The following is a 17,049-nucleotide window of genomic DNA, read 5'->3' as shown; positions in this document are numbered from 1 at the left end:
GAAGTGCTGTTTTGCATGAATCCCTGCACTAAAACCAGCAAGTAATTTCTTCTGCCAAAAAGTGGGTTAAATATGGATATGATAGGAACAAAAGGAGGAAACAATCAAGGATGTAGAGGCTATAGTCCTTATTCTCCAGTGACTCTTGGTATGACATGGAAAGAGTCACTCAACTCCATGTTTCAATTTCCCATTTGTAAAATGGGGTTAAAATACCTACCTCACAGGGGTGTTGTGAGGCTTTTTAAAATAATGTTTGTAAAGTGCTTTGAGATCCTTGGATGAAAGGTGCAAAAAGAAACCAAATTATTCACTTTTTTTAGTGCAATACGAGTGCACTTCTGTTGAGATGGCTAAAGGCTTCCAGCTCTTTGTAGTTATTCTACAGTATTCTTCCCTATAATTTCCTCCTGTCATTTGTTATATCCACTGGGAGTTAAAAAGAACAAATTTTGCAATAAAGAGTACCAAAATTGTCATGGTACTGTGTGGATGAGAGCTAAAATAATCTGATATTCTTTTTTAACTATGTTGTGAATTCTGTGTCCATGCAACCCTAAAGCTAACAGAAAAAGGATATATCAACTTTGTGCGTACTTCACCTAAACTGGCTAACTTGTGTCTTTGTGAGACAACTCAGCCTCTTCACCAAATAAAAAACTTCAGTTTGTGTCACTGGTTCCGAAATTTATGCAAGGGGTGGAGTAAGTGTTCTAGTTCTGTGTGTTTTGCAGTCATTTAACAGCCAGCCATTAAACAACACAGTGTAAAGGTAGTTATGAATTAAAGGTTAAATCTTAGGAATCACAGAAATGTGAAATGAAAGAGAGATTAGATTTTACAGAGCTAAATCAAAGAAAAGGCATATAGGCTCACATAGAGCTGCTGATCTAACATACTTTTCAGGAGTCCCTTAACTAATACACAAACAGATTGATTATTTAAAATTTCATTTTAGTAAACAGGTGATACAGCTGCCTCACCAGAGCAAGCTCAAAATCCAACCGTTATTGAGATGACATGGCATGCATAAATATGCTTTTCATGAAAATTAACTGTTGTATGGAGATAAGAAACATGAGCAAAATAGTTGTTAAAGAAGGGAGATGCAAGAAAAGGCCAAAAATTAAAAGAGGAGAAATGAAACTCAATTTAAATATTTTGTTTTCCCACCACCTCTCTCATCTGGGATTAATGCTTTACAATTTCTTCTCCTCCACCACATACTGAAAAGGATAGAACCAAATATTGGAATAAAAAATACTATAGTTACAACTTTCACCGAGCTTCCCTACTCAAAAGGAATTTAGATGTCTTCTCTCATACAGTACATGACTCATATTTTGACTTTTCACTTGTGGAGGCAAAGTATAACATATTCCTCCCATTGGTGATCATTTATGTGACTGCTATTCATGTAAAAACATAAACCCTCTTTAAAAAAAAAAAATCCCTGAAAACTTTGCACAATTCAAAAGTTGGCCTAGAATAGTCACTACATACCTGAGCAGTTCTCAGGATGACTTGAGAAAATACAGTTTTTTTCTACTCTGTATTTCAGCATTGTTTTAAAGCTAGATTTATCAGTGATTGTAGATACCTCGTCCTAAAGTTGAAGGCACTGGCAATTTTGGAGCTATAGTTTGCTGCTTCTTTGACTACTTTGGTGTTTCTTTGCTACTTCTGACTGCCCATCAGGTGTAGTTACAAGAAACACCCCACAAAAGTAGCAGTTTCTACTGAACAATCTTCTTGGCATCAGGTTTTATCCTATTATTTAAATTAATGTGGGATTTGTTTGTACATTTCACTTTAGAAATTATTATTAGTGTATTAAAACTCTTACTTTTCAAATAGTACAAATTAATTATCCAATAATCCTTCATTGCTACATTCTATGCAGTTATTCAAAATGGACTTTTTTCAAATAGGAAGTATAAGTGGCAATCCTTACTTTTCCACTGAAAATCTGATACTCTGTAATACTTAGTTTTTGTGGCACTGAAACATAAATGTGTGTTATTATGATCTTGGGAAAAACAGAAAAGAAAATAAGACCACCTTTTATGTTAAATAGATAACCCACTATTGACTTGTAATATCTTGTAATGTAAAAATGCCCTACAATATTCCCTATTAATATCTTTCCTCTGTACTCAAGTAGATAATAGATATGGTATAATATTTTACCATTAGAGTATTTTTTTTTCTCTAGATGTAGCCTAGTCATCAACCAGTTCTGCTGCTTAACTACAGCCTACTATCATCCCAGGATCCCTAACCACTGTGTAGAAGGAATACTCTTTGTGGCTGAAATATTAATTATTGTGCTGTTGAGCTTTGTATTTAAAACTCTGATTTATCATCTTGTCCACTGGTTTAAAATTATTTTTATCAAACATTATTTCCTATTATCAAAATGTTAGTGTACAAGCCACCTTCTACCTGAAATTTCCCACATTGGTTTGTTTAACCTGAAACATAAGAGTCACACTTTAGAAAATGCTACGTTTAGGTGTACCAGTGTTGAAAATACATCTGAGCTGAAAAGATTCTATCAGAAGCTGATGGACTAGCTCCTGAGCAGGTGTTAATTGTCCCAGCTCTGATGATTTCTTTCAGTTTGCACCAGCTGAAAAACTGGCCTAGCACGTTACTGTAATGACAGATTTAGGATCTTTCTTTTCCAGTAGTGATGCAAAATGTTAAAATGTTACTTGGGTAGCTGATTATCAAAGTATAACTTATGAGACGTTCATTAGTAAGTAACAATGCATGTATATTTGTTTTAAGAATGGATCTAAGAATGGCATAACTTCTGAGTGAACTTAAGGTACAAGAAAATGCTCTGTGGATGATATTCATCTGACCAAATCTGGATGTCTTTAAGGTAGGCATCTAGTCTGAGTCCCTTTGTTGTCAATGAAGAGAAGCAGGCACTTTTAGCGGTTATTTGTTTTATTCTCAATAAGATAATCTTAAGCAGATCAGGTGGGCCCTGTCCTTAAAGTGTCTGCTTCTCTTACTGACTAAGGACGGCAATGTGGAATAGCTTACTCAGATATAGATGCCTTTCTTGCTCATGTCTAAAGTTAGATGAGATGAATCTCACCCTCAGGGCCTCACATTGGTTCCATCTTACTGAGCTGTCCCTCTGTTATTCAACAGTTACTAAAACAAAGCTGAGTAAAATGTGGTAACTCTGCATCATTTTTTTAAAGTACATAGGATAGTAGATAACAGCCATATCATACATATATTATAGCCATATAATTTGGGCTAGCATATTTATTTCAAATTATATTGTGCATATAATTGCTTCTGTCTTCCTTTCATGTAACAGCTCTTTTAAAATTCTTACTTCTTCACAGTTGAACTGAAAGATTTTGATTTCTACTGATGGATCCACCAAGTAAAATGCCATTTTAATCTTTGTGTGTAGTTACTGGTCATCTAGTGTTAATGGTGTGTATGGTGCTAAAAAAGGTACATTTTCCTGCTTGGTGTATACTCTTTCTCTTTTGGTGAATGGTGTTCATCAGTAAGAGAATAAATCCAGTAGTACTCACTCCTTTGCCATCTACCATATTTACAGGAAATACAGGAGTGAGAAAAGTTGGAAACATAGATGATTATGTCATATGAATAATGTCATTTTAATAAGCCCCATAAAACTGTAAATATAGAAGCAAAGGAGAAACATAAGTATTTATAGCATAATATTTAGCAGTAGTAATTAGCATTTTCATTGCCTGTTTCTTATCGGTCCTGTGAAGGAAATTCATGTGAATAGCAAATAAACAAAAATAGCCTTATATGGACTATAGAGAAATTCAGTTCACATGGGCCAACCGTAGTGTTATATAGAATTGCTGTTTGATTAACAATATTTGACATGCAGTTTGTTTTCTGTCCGTGCGATTGCAACAACAGTTCCAATTGTAGCCACTTTTTTCTTTTCTTTTCCTTTTTCTTTCTTTCTTTGTTTCTTTCTTTGTTTCTATTTTTTATGCAGAAGACCATCAAATGAATTGTCACAATACTCGAATAATGCAAGACACAGAAAAAGACGATAACAATAATGATGAGTATGATAATTACGATGAACTGGTGGCCAAGTCTTTGTTAAATCTTGGCAAAATTGCAGAGGATGCAGCATACAGAGCCAGGACAGAATCAGAAATGAACAGCAATACATCTAATAGTCTGGAAGATGATAGTGACAAAAATGAAAATATCGGTCGGAAAAGTGAGCTGAGTTTAGATTTAGACAGTGATGTTGTTAGGGAAACAGTGGACTCCCTTAAATTGTTAGCACAAGGACATGGTGTAGTGCTCTCAGAAAACATTAATGACAGAAATTATGCAGACAATACTTCACAGCAAGATAATAGGAATATGAACTTTGTAATGCTAGGGAAGCCTGTGAACAATGGACTTACAGAAAAAATAGTGGAGGAGAGTGATGAAGAGGTGTGTCTCAGCAGTTTGGAGTGCTTAAGGAACCAGTGTTTTGATCTGGCTAGGAAACTGAGTGAGACAAACCCACAGGAAAGAAATCAACAGCAAAACATGAACACTCGTCAGCATGTCAGGCAAGAAGATGACTTCCAAGGAAGAACACCAGACCGGAATTACTCTGATATGATGAACCTAATGAGGCTTGAAGAACAGTTGAGCCCCAGATCTAGGACTTTTTCTAGCTGTGCCAAGGAGGATGGTTGTCATGAAAGAGACGATGATACCACCTCTATTACTTCAGATAGGTCTGAAGAAGTGTTTGATATGACAAAAGGTAACTTAACCCTGCTTGAGAAAGCAATTGCTTTGGAAACTGAGAGAGCAAAAGCCATGAGAGAAAAAATGGCAGTGGAAGCTGGAAGGAGGGATAATATGAGATCATTTGAGGAACAGTCTCCAAGACACCTTTCTGGAGATGACAGGAAGCCTAAACCCAGTGACGGCCATGTCAAAAAGCCATATTATGGTAAAGGTAATATTTCTATATACCGTATGTTTTGTCATGAGAAAGTGTAAGCTAACGTGTTAAGTTTGTGCATAGACTTCTGAAATGAAATTATTTATTCTACATAATGGGAATTAAAATTGTAGTATGACATGTTTGTAAAATAACATCATGCTATGATTACAAAATGAAAGTATTCATTCTGCAGTGTTAGAAATACATACAGTATATCAGTGGCTAAATTAAAAAAGTAACTTCTCAGGGAAACTAGATAAGAGATCATGTTGAAAGAGGCAAAGATTTTTCTCAAGTTTTTAATATATTTTATAGTAATAATTAAAAAACAAGAGAATTGTGTTGCAAACTATATTGGAGAGGGGGGTTTTGTAACAGGTAGTCAATCAGCTATGAAATGCATATATTACAGATTGGATTGGGTAGGTGGCATCATGACTTATAAAATTATCATCAAATGACAGTTATTGATGAAGCCTCTCCCATCTAAAATGTAGAATTCCCTGATAGAAATTGAACAGTATCAAAATGACCGATAACATAAGATAGGGGCAGTGACTGCACATTAATTATCTTAAGATAGTAAGGTAATGGAAACCATTTGCTATGCAAGGCATGGTGTGGCCTGGGCTGAGATCAATAGCAATTTCTTTCTTATGTGCATTCCACTTCACTGATTTCATTCCATTGTGGAAACAGTTAAGGTGCTGCCTTGACCATAATTCAATACAAAAAGAAAAAAAAAAGAAAAGAAAAAAGAACAGACTAAAGGTTACCTTTAGAATGCATTTTAATTTGCAGGGTTATCATGGTGATGGTGTATTTATATTATGACACCCCTCTTTAACGTGTCTACATCTGTACACATAGGGCTGTGTTGTATTAAGTGTTCAATACCTCCTGAGATTCATTGAACACCCCTGATTCCCATTGACTTTAGTGGAAGTTAAGGGCATGGTATTTCTTGGGAGATGCTAAGCAGGGACTGGGTTCATCTTATATATTGTTGTAAAAATATTTTATTTCTTTTCTACAATTGAGATGGTGGGCATTTTTCTCCTTTTTATAAATCCCTGTTTTTGAAAAAGTGATCTGCTTGTGACATTCATGTGGGCAGACAACATCTTGATCCAAGAAAGGTTTTGATCATTTTTTACAAGCCTTAAAGAACAGTAATGATCAGTCATTTAGAAAAGCATGTAAATTTCTGATGTCAAACTCTGCTGCAATGTATTTGAGTGAAGTTTTTTTTGTTCTAACCACAAATATATGAACCAGTGTATGCTGTAGTAACTTCGGTTATTCGGGGAAGGCAACTTTATTTAGTTAGTGTGTTACTGGATAGCCATATGGATGTTGTGCTAAATGGTGTTCACATATGACCTTTTATAGATGTATTTCCCTTTGAGTATATGTTTCTAATAAACCCACAGAAAACGTGGCAAACCAGTATTAATTTTTGAAGACCCTTTTAGCTCTGGTGTTGTCCAGCCCTTCCAGTCTATATATGCCTGGGGAAAAAGTATGCATATAGGCCTGCTGTCTCCGAAAAGTCTGTGTACTTTCTGACATTAAAAAAATGTATGGACTTCCTATTTTAGTAAATTCTAGAGCTTCTTTGAACCATCTTACTCCCTGGGAGCTGCAGGCTGAATTGATAACAGGTCCAAACCTCAACCAGGGACTAAATACTGTAGGAGTTTGGACAAAGAAACTTTGTGAAGTGGATCATTCTTCACCTTTTTAATAAAGGAAGAAAGAAAAAAAATCCCCTTACTTTAAAAAAGCAAGGAAAAATTCTGGTAGTTATTGACAGAGGAAGCTTTAGTAAGACAGTTGCTTTGTTCTCCACTCACACATTATTTTCCAAATACTCCTGGAAGAGATACCTACATAGATGTATGATATGGTTAAGTGGAAACTTTTTGGGTACACAGCTTTGCAGTGAGAACTACCTCTGGGCTTCAGGAGTTCTGCTTTCAAAGATCACTGAAACAACTGTTAAGGGACCACTAACCATTTCCCCCCTGCCATTTAAAGCTTTCTAAACAGGCTTTCTTCTGAAATTTATGAATTTTAAAACCTTTAAAAGTCCTCTGGCAACCTTCACTCAGGGAATACTTCCATTGTGGCAAGGAGTGAGGAAAGGTTACAGAGTTAAATAACTGCAATATTTCTCCCAAATAGCAGAAGAGGATTTACAAAACAGTATCCAGTGTTTTGTATAAAGTTGTGAAAAATTTACTCAAATGTCTTCCATTAAAAGCAATGGGAAATTGTGCAAGTGCAATTTTATGCAAGTTTTGAAATCATTAAGAGTAGTATACAGCATCTTTTCTGACTCATTAGACCATAAAGGCTCGTAAGGATCTGATATATGCTATAACGTTATAGCATAGACTTGAATATAGAGGAGCATTTGCTTGACACTGTAGGATGTAAGTGTCCAGATCCTCAGCTGCTCTAAATTACAATACTTTTGTTGGTTCTGACAATGTGGAGTAGCTAAAGTTTCTCTAGTTTAAAGTTTCTAAAAAGCCATTATGGTCTACTAATCATCTACATTTTTGCAGTCCTTGAATATTGTTATATTTACATAATTTATATTTCATTTACATTACCTGTTCACTTATCTAATACTTTTACACATCCCAAAGTACTTGACTTGGTGAGTTGCTTAGAGTTGTGTATGTATGTAGCTGTGGGCTTGCTGTTCTAGTGGTCTCAGCACAGGCCTATCTGGCAGGAATTCAAATCCCTTCTCTGACATTTGCTCCTTCTGTGGCCTTGGGTATAACTTCTCAATATGTTTGCTTCAGTTTCCTGAGATATAAGATTATGGTGTTTCCAGCAGTGTTGTGATAATTGTATAGCACATTGGAGATAGATTTGTATGTGCATGTGTCATTAAAAAGCATGAAACAAAGTGTGTTCTACAGTCAACATGCTAGTTAAGTAAAATAAAACCTTAATAATTAGGGATTCCCTTTGCAAAAGACAAGGTTTAAGTATCACATTAAAATTTAAGAATGGATTTAAGACATGAAGGATCATTTCAATGAGCTAAAAAATTTCTCTAAAATGAAAGTGTTTCGGAAGAACTTGAAAAGTAAAAGTATATATAAAAGCTACCAGAGGGAAATCAGGGAAAGATGAGTCCACAACAGAATGTGAACTCTGGATTGTATTGATTCATACTGAAAAGAATGGGTTGTATGTGACATTCTGCAAATACTGAAATTCCCACTGATGATGCTGAGGGTTCTGCTTGTTGAAGCTGGGATGGAATTTAACGTAAGAAAGGCTTACTGGATAAGAAGTAGCAAAATCTTATTTTTTGGAGATGAAAGCATAAATACTGAAGCAGACAAGAGCAACATAAAATAATTAAATGAGGACAGCTTACATTGGGTATTGAAAGGAAGGATGGATTAAAAAAATATATTGGTTGATCTTAAGCCAGAATAGTAGCAGTTTGAGAATCCTGAATTTTATTCCTTTAATACTAATACGAAAATCAGCAATCATGTCCAGAATGTGGCACCTGTGGTCAAGATGATAACATGCAATATGTATCATGTGGTCGGCTGGAAGGGTAGGGATATTATTTTACAGATGTTCTATTAAAGGAAATAAGCCAATGAAGTTATTTGAGAATGTTCTAGTTCAGGATTAGTCTCACCAGCATTCTACTACATTGTGGGTAGAAAATTTCATTGTGTTGAACAAATGTTTAGTTAAACTTTTCATTGATTTATAGTGGGAAGATCCAACAACATTTTAATAGGTCATTAACCTTTTTAGCATATGAATAATCAGATGTTGCATTTGAATGTTTGTAATGGCCCGGATTTACACAGCAAGTGACACATTCAGTAATTCTGACTACAATGTTTACTCCACCGTAATTTATTGAAGAAAAAGGAATTTTTACCTAATTTTACCACTTCATAAGGAAATTAAAGAAAACAAGAATTGTTTCCTCATTGAGCCTTGGAAAAGGGATTTATTGGTGCTACATCGTGGAGTTGTTATGCTGAAGAGTTGGGTTTGCTATTCTCACGACATTGAATTGCTATGACAGTACATTTGCAGACCTTAATACATGAGACAAATAAGAATGTAAAGAAGGGAAGCTCCAACTAAACAGTTTCCAAATGACCTTACACCCTTGAGCTAATGTGTGGCAGCAGAACGTTGATTGACATGATATGGCTTTGCTATAAAAAGGTCATTTTTCAATCACTGTGAATGGATATTGCTGTGATCATAGGAGCCTGAAGTCTGAAAAGAAGATAACAGGTTAAAAGTGACAGAACTATGATAAGAAGTAGAGGGCTTTTTTTTCTTCTGGTTTCATAATAACATTTACCAACGAGTAAATGACATGATTAAATGAACCTTCTTACAGAAACGTGAAAAGCCTCATTCACTTGACACATTTGTTGTAAATTATAGATCCCTCAAGAACAGAAAAGAAAGAGAGCAAATGTCCTACCCCTGGGTGTGATGGAACTGGCCATGTAACGGGGCTTTACCCCCATCACCGCAGTTTGTCAGGATGCCCACACAAAGATAGGGTCCCTCCAGAAAGTAAGTTCACATTCTTTCATGGAAAGTGGGGATAAAACTACAAAAACTTTTCTAGCATGCTTTTTAAACTTTTTATTTAAAAAATTAATTTCATTTTTCAATATGGTTTGTCTCAACTTAGTCAACTGTTCTGTGTTATACTTTTTTCTTTATTCCATCATTTTCATTCTCTACTAACTTTACACTAAAAGAACAACTTTTAAAGCTGTATTCTTTGATTTTAAGAATCGTAGGTTATTTTTAAATAGATGTATTCAGTCAGCGGAGAAAAAGGTTTCCTGAAGATGTGCACTGCTTTTACTTCTACGTGCTAATGTCACATCAATTGTCCTTATTGTCTTGTGCAGGAATAATTGTTCCTGAAAAACTTGCAACCCCTTTCCTTTGTTACTGTTGTGTCTGAAACATAATTTATATTAAACTACTGCATATAAAAAATAGTAATTTGGCTGTTTACTTAGCTACAGAACTCAGGATTTTGAGCAAACACCTCCTGTCAGTCACATGGGTAGAGCTTCCTGCCATGGCAGAAAATTCTTTGCATAGGGGATTCACCTGTGTGAGCTCAGGGACATTATCCTGAAGGCAGAGGGCTCTGTTTCTGGAAATCACCTCCTTGGCTGATGGAATCAGCAACTGTTGAAGCTAATTACTCTATGCTGGTTTACATCAGGCAAGTGTCTAGCTAAGTTCTCTTTCACACCAGTTTTAAAATGGAGTTATTCAATTGAAACATATGGACCTAAAATTCTCACTGTCCATCAGCACTTACAGACTTCACCTCAATGAATTTTCAACATCCTAAAGGAAATGTTGCAAAGACAGTCAGGACTAAAATGGCCCCCAGTTTCCAAAACAAAGTAGATTCTGATAGACAGGAAACCAGGGGAAGATTAGGACTGCAAGAGTAGCAGACATAGCAAGTCTCCTCTTTCATGGTACAATGGCTTCTTCCAGAAGTAAAGGGATGAGGAAGTGCTTTAGGAAACTCTGCTGTAGTTTGGTTGGTCTCTGAATACAGTATAACAAATAGAGTAATTTATCTGTTTTCCAAGATCCCATAATTTTCTGAAACACAAATATTTTTTTGGTTGCTCAAAGTTCTATCAGTTTTACAAATGGTAAATAAAAAAATCTTTAGAAGACTTTGTAAATCAAAGAAGAATATAGCTTTAAACTGTTTGCATGCTCTTGTACCTACTAAAATGAAAAAGGTGAGCTCATCTTTTTTTTCCTGTGATGTTGGCCTTGTGAAGCATGTTTCAAGAACAGCTTTGAATGGTAGGAATTTCAGAGTAAAGCTTTTGAATCTATTACACATTTTAGCACACTAATGCTGGGGTGATGATGATGATGATGATGGTTATCTTTAAATGAGTATACATGGTTTAATTCTCAAGTCTCTGAACAGCTTTTATTCAGTTCTTAACTCAATCAAGGTGTCTACTGATTTTATTAGATCTTTTTCGAGTGAGAACTAAATACAGGCTTCCAGACTAACTTCTTATGTGAGAAAACCAGAACTTTGCAAGGGCTGGATGACCTTTTTCCATCGAGTGATGTACTGTCATCCAGCTTCAAGACATGAATTCAGATATGTCTCATGTCATAAAAAACTCTTCAGTGTTCCAAAAAGTTCTTGATAATTTGGCACTTCATAGCATGAGCTTTATTATTTAGAGGAGTACTGCTCTGATGAGACTTGGAGTAAGTTTTCCATCCAGCTTGCAGTGGATGCAGATGTAAATCAGTTTACTTGCTTAAGCTTGTACCACTTATTTCTTTTTCACTTTTTTTTTTTCCTGCCATCCCTCAATTTTTAAGTGCTTATTTTTTTGGTTCTTAGTATTTAAAAAAAAAATCTACCCATTACAATTTTCACATCTGTAGAAAATGCAAACAAAAAAATTAAAGGACCCATTCTGCTCATCATATAGATATGAGTGATATATCTATTTGGAAGTGGGCAGAACTGGCCCCGAGCTCAACTGAGCTGCCTTATAGTTAGGGTTAAATTCTGTTCAGGGTTGTACTGAGGTGTGTTTCAAATAAATCAGTGTTCTACCAGTATAACTTAAGAGCAGATTTTCAGCTCTTGAGTTGGATACTGTATTTATAAAGCTATGTATTACAAATACATACATTTCCTGAAAGAATTTTTCTAGTCTGTAATTTTGTATTGTACAGTTGCTAGCTCACCCTTTACTGTTGAGTTGATCTTTGCTTAGTAGTTTTGTTCAAAGAAGATGTTGGGCGTCTTCTGCTTCACTGCTGCACCAGAGATGTATTTGTTTATAGGTTCTGTAACTTCCATACCTTTCACTGTTGCCCTGTGCTAATAAGCATAGGGTCACAATACTTACTTCCCTCATCAGGCTTTATTGGCTATGTGTGTCACGTGTATTTTGAGGAATGCTGGTTGTTAATGAATCCTGCTTTGTTTTAAAATGGTTTCATATATACTGGGATTTGATTTTTTTTTTCTTGTTTTCATACTCTGCTGTTTTCTCTTACTCTCCTTGTCAAGTTCTTGCCATGCATGAAAATGTTCTTAAGTGTCCTACACCAGGCTGCACAGGCCGGGGCCACGTAAATAGCAACAGGAATTCCCACCGAAGGTAAGGATGCCATCGCTGGACACCAGTCTAGAGGGGACAGTGCCTCCGAACTGCAGCCCTTCTAGCAGTCCATTGGCGGGGGGGAGTGAGTGTGTGTGTCGTTGTTTTGTTCTGAAGATTGACAGATGGTGCTTTGTGTGCTTTATCCATTTTAAAGAGTGACATTTATTCATGTATTTTCTGAGAAGGACGAGTGTGCATTTGCTATAGTATGGGTGAATTGATCCACAGAAGACATTCTAGGCATCCTTAGCTTTTTGAGTGGATTTTTTTTTTTTCTTTTTGTTTTGATATTTGCTGAACAGCAGTGGTACGAAGCAAATGGTATGGCTCCTCATGGGTGTGTTGCAGGGAGAAGGAAGAGACTGTCCATGTCATCAGGAGTAGGACATACTTCTTGTTCTCACACTTCACTCTCTTCAGGGGTTATTTTACAGTGCATGAAAAAATCCACTCTAATTCTAAAAGTGGGATTTTTTTGTGATATATGAGAAATGACATTTGAAGTACACATACGTGACAAGTGTTAGCTCTCTTACTGACCACAGTCTCAACCTCAGAGTCCTTAATCAGCTAAAACTGATTGGGAATTTTGTCTGTTTAAGAAACACCAGGTAAATGTAATGAGAAGCCAGAATTATTAGAAGTATTCTAGCCAAAAAAAAAACCAAGGAAAAAAGAAACTTCCCTGTAGTTCCCTAAGATTAGATATTCTTAGTGAAGGGATGCTTGTGCCTATTAAATTCTGTCAAGCAAATTAGAAAATTACCAAAATGTTACTGTAATTCTTTGCACAACATAATTTTCCCACAGAGCAATAATAAAATCTTGCCTATTTCTTTACAATGTAAAAAAACCCAGGAAGTGTGGGGAAGAGGGTAAAAGGAACTATGTAAGGTTCCTGTTACCGAATTCCTTTTTACTGCTAATTGTGGCATAAAGGCTTAGTGGGCTACACAGGCACTGGACATTCAGTCTTATCAAGCTCTGGGTTACTGCAGCGCCTGATATTAGCTCCCAGAAGACTCTTGTGGGTACCAGCCTGTCTGCAATAAGCTCAGGTACCTCTTTCTTCTCTGCAGTGATGCTGCCAGTAGATGCAGCAAAAACCTCTGAGAAGGCTCCATGGGAATTACTGCTGCTTGAAGCAGCATTCACTTCTGGTTGAATATCTACTGGAATATCTGAGGTGTCTGAGGAAGAGCGTGTCAGTGGAGTGCAGCTGCCCTCCGGCATGACTCCAAAACACACAGAGCCCCCTCACCCTCCTGCAGAACTAGGGCAGCAGGGGCAGGCTGGAGGGAGCAGTCTGCAGTCTGTGCTCACCTCTTTCTGCAGCTTTTGGGGCATTTTTCTCTACTTCCCTTTTTTCTTTTTTCTTTTTTTTTTTCACTTATTTCTTGTAAAGAAGGGAACATCTGGGAATGCACTGATTTGCCTTTCATTTTAATTTCTTTTCCTGTGGAGAGCACAGAGAACTGCGGTCACATAAGCATACGATAGACTATGGCAAGGAGAGGACTCCCTCCATTATCAGGTCACAAGGTTTTACAACTTCACTAAGAGCGCCATCTGCTGGCATCAATATATTTATTTTTTCCTGTTCTAAATCTTTTCCAGAAGAATCAGGCTTATTATTGCCACTTCAAGAATAGTTCAGCATTTGCAAATTAATTGAATTTCCAGTGCAGAAGTGCTTTTCGTGTTACATCATCTACTCTTAGAAAGCATACTTTAGTGGCTGAAATTCATGAACAAACACTCAGTTTAACATAGCTGACTGTAGATTTAGAGACCCAGGGCCAAATTTTGCACTCACTTATATACTTAGCAAAAAGATTGGCATTAGTGGAACTGAATAAGTTGTGAAGCAGGAGAAGATTTGGCCTATATGGTGGTGTCATTTAATCGTCTTCAGGGGCCATTTCATTGGCAACATTTGGAGATACATAAAGGTCACAAGTCTGCTAGCAGAGCTGCACAGTAGATTCCAGTTTATATCCTCCTCTCCTACTGGTAGGTTCACTGGCTGACATCGATGAAAAATCTACCCATGTACAGTCAGAGAAGAAGAGCAGATGTAAGATCTACCATGCAAATTTGAAAGCAGAAGAAAGGAAGTCTATTCTAGAGAAAACACACATGACCAAAATGCTTTTGGAAACGCTTTTCCTTCAGATTCTTCCTGATGCTGGCTAAGGAGGAGAAGGAGTAATTGGATCAGTGCTATAATGTGAAACTATGCAGGACAAGACAATTAAATTTCCTTTCTGTAATTGCAGCCTCTCTGGATGTCCTATTGCTGCAGCAGAGAAACTGGCTAAAGCTCAAGAGAAGCATCAGAACTGTGATGTGTCAAAATCAAACCAGGCATCAGATCGGGTTTTAAGGTATTAGAAATCACTATAATACTTATTATTATGCAGAATTCATCACACATTCACCTAATCTGAGAATTTATATTTATATACATTGTATATACATATATATCTCCTTTAAAGAAGAGTTAGAATTAGGGCTTCTGGATCCAATTCTCACAGTGTATTTTTCCCACTCAGTTTTCATGGGGGAGGGTTGGTAATTATTTTGGCAAATACATGTAAAGCTGAAAAGCTCATTTTTGTCTTAGGCATTGTTTGGTGTAAAGATGACTGCTGGAGTGCAAAGTCTAAGAACAGTGTGAAAAAAGTTGGTATCTTTTGGGAATAAACTAATATTTACCGGTAAGTCTTGGTTTTTTCAGCAGGCTTTTACTAGTAAATATCAGTTTAAATTAAACCAGAAGCCCTATGTGCATTACCAAACTGGGAGTACACCTTTTGGCAGGACACTTGGAAAAATGTCAGGTATAGCTTAGATTCCATCATAATGTCAGGCTTAGTTCTTTGTCTCTGTTCCCTGCTCTCTGCCAGGAAGGACAGAAAGGGAGAAAAATTGTCCTAAATTTTCATATGGTAAGGACCTTGAACCAGTTTTATATGATTATACTCCTTTTCTTCATCCATATGTGATTCTGAATTTACACAAAGCTGTACCCAGCTTTGTGCTGTTGTCTCCTCTTTTGAGATATGTGGGTAGAAAAAAATATTATTTCTAAGGAACTGAAGTGTGAAGGATACATGTAAAGGAACTAAACTTCTGCATGATTGTACCAGCCTTATGCTGATGATGCCCCAAGAGCTGCAGAATTTCTCCATAAATACTGCAATAACTGTGGGCTAGGATAGATACATCCCTCCCAGCTGCCTCAAAGAGTGCGGAGGAAGTGCTGCAGCTTTAGTTCCCAACATTTCCCATTTATCCCATAGATTTCATAGTATTTAGCTGTCTTCTAGATTTCAAAACTGATAGGGCTGCTTAAAAAGAAATTTTTCTGCTGTATTATCAACATCATTCTTTTAATATTGTCTTTAAAGTTCATCTGATCTTGATGATCTTGTCAAAAAAGTGGTTCAATAGAGCTGAGATCATAGAATTACAGTTCACATCTAAGAAGACTTTTTGTCATTCCTGTTGACTTTACTTTCCTTCCTCAGATTGTTTTTGGTGGGCTTTATCTTAACTGCCCCATTTCAGTTTTGTGCAGCTCAACATTCAACATCCCAGACAGGTTTCTTAGAGAAAGGTTCTTCAAATCCGATTAATTAAAAAAAAAAACCCACTCTTGGAGGCCATAAAACAGTTTCTCACTTGATAGAAAAAGACAGATCAAAAATGCAGTGGCTTTTACCACTGCTCATTACAGGGAAGCCACTGAAGTCACTTGCCATAAAAGAAGACAACTGCTCAAAAGCAGCATCTTATTTGCTGGTAAACTCCCTAGGAAGTTATTCTGCAATCTTAACCTTGCTTCTGAGCTGCCTTGTGTTTCAGGTTTTATAGGCAACTCAGATAATGCTTTTCATCTTGTCTCCTGCTTCCCTTTTGCCTTGAATTCATTGAAGTATTTAAGATGAAGAACTTGGCAACTATTTATAATATTTGCATGCAGGCAATTGATGGGCAGACAGAGATGTTTTAAGAGTAAATCTTGAATATTTGTCTTCATCCCAGTTTCCATCCCACCTGCATTTGAAAGTTCTTACTTGAAAGGAAATTACAGTCATAGGACTTCTGTTCCGCTGAGATTTTGGATTTTCACTGACTGTACAGGATCTGAATTGCACGTCTTTTAGCTAAATGTAGATTATCTTGAGACAGGATCAAACTGTTACTCATATCAGCTCATTGTATAAATAAGCTCACTGTATTTTGTCAGGAAGAAGTGTCTGCAGGAATGAGCATACATAAATCAAAGGGAGTAGTATGACTAATATGATTTCTTGGGTGATCTTTACATAAATATCCTGATTAAATTCTATGAAAATGAATTCATTCACAAAAAACATGATATAATATTCCAAATCTATTTCTTCCTATTTATCACATTTCATTTTATCAGTCAGCATGATGATACTTCCGGTCTTAACTGAATTTATGATCCTATGACTGTTATAAATGCAGTAAAGAAGAAAAAAATTAAAAAGACTTGATTATATGATTCTTGATTCTAGCAGAAGCACCTCAGATATGCTGCTCATCATCTTCACCTTCTGCTAAATGCAGTAGGTAGACATGCAGCACTGTGTAGCAGTTACTTCCTATGACCCAGTCATATAACATTTTCTTACATAGGTAGGGTTTGCAGGATATGACCTTCGTATGCCTGCTTTGAGAACTGATGTCCACATGCAGAAGAAACGTGTCTGTGGAGTTCACTACAGCATTCTTTCACTGAGATTTCATGAGTTTCTCCAAGTGCTGAGTGACATCAGTCAGGGCTTTTCCTGACTGTCCTCCCTCATCTTAAATGGAAGA

At 36.4% G+C, this 17,049-nt stretch overlaps 1 protein-coding gene across 18 annotated transcripts in view; it reads left to right on the top strand.

Annotated features, from left to right (window-relative positions):
- Positions 1 to 17,049, top strand: part of MYT1L (myelin transcription factor 1 like) — a 299,623-nt gene that overhangs the window by 215,831 nt on the left and 66,743 nt on the right. For 9 of the 18 annotated variants that reach the window (XM_050316721.1, XM_050316728.1, XM_050316722.1 and 6 more), the window contains exons 7-10: positions 4,016 to 4,993; positions 9,440 to 9,574; positions 12,102 to 12,192; positions 14,475 to 14,582. In XM_050316721.1, coding sequence (XP_050172678.1) covers positions 4,016 to 4,993; positions 9,440 to 9,574; positions 12,102 to 12,192; positions 14,475 to 14,582 — 1,312 coding nt within the window. The remainder of the gene's footprint in view (positions 1 to 4,015; positions 4,994 to 9,439; positions 9,575 to 12,101; positions 12,193 to 14,474; positions 14,583 to 17,049) is intronic. The other 9 variants (XM_050316731.1, XM_050316729.1, XM_050316727.1 and 6 more) reach the window with 4 other exon arrangements.

This window comes from Myiozetetes cayanensis, unplaced genomic scaffold (assembly GCF_022539395.1).
Source record: "Myiozetetes cayanensis isolate MyiCay16 unplaced genomic scaffold, myiCay2020 scf2-11, whole genome shotgun sequence".
Classification (NCBI taxonomy): Eukaryota; Metazoa; Chordata; class Aves; order Passeriformes; family Tyrannidae; genus Myiozetetes; species Myiozetetes cayanensis.
This window is presented reverse-complemented; position numbering and strand designations above follow the sequence as displayed.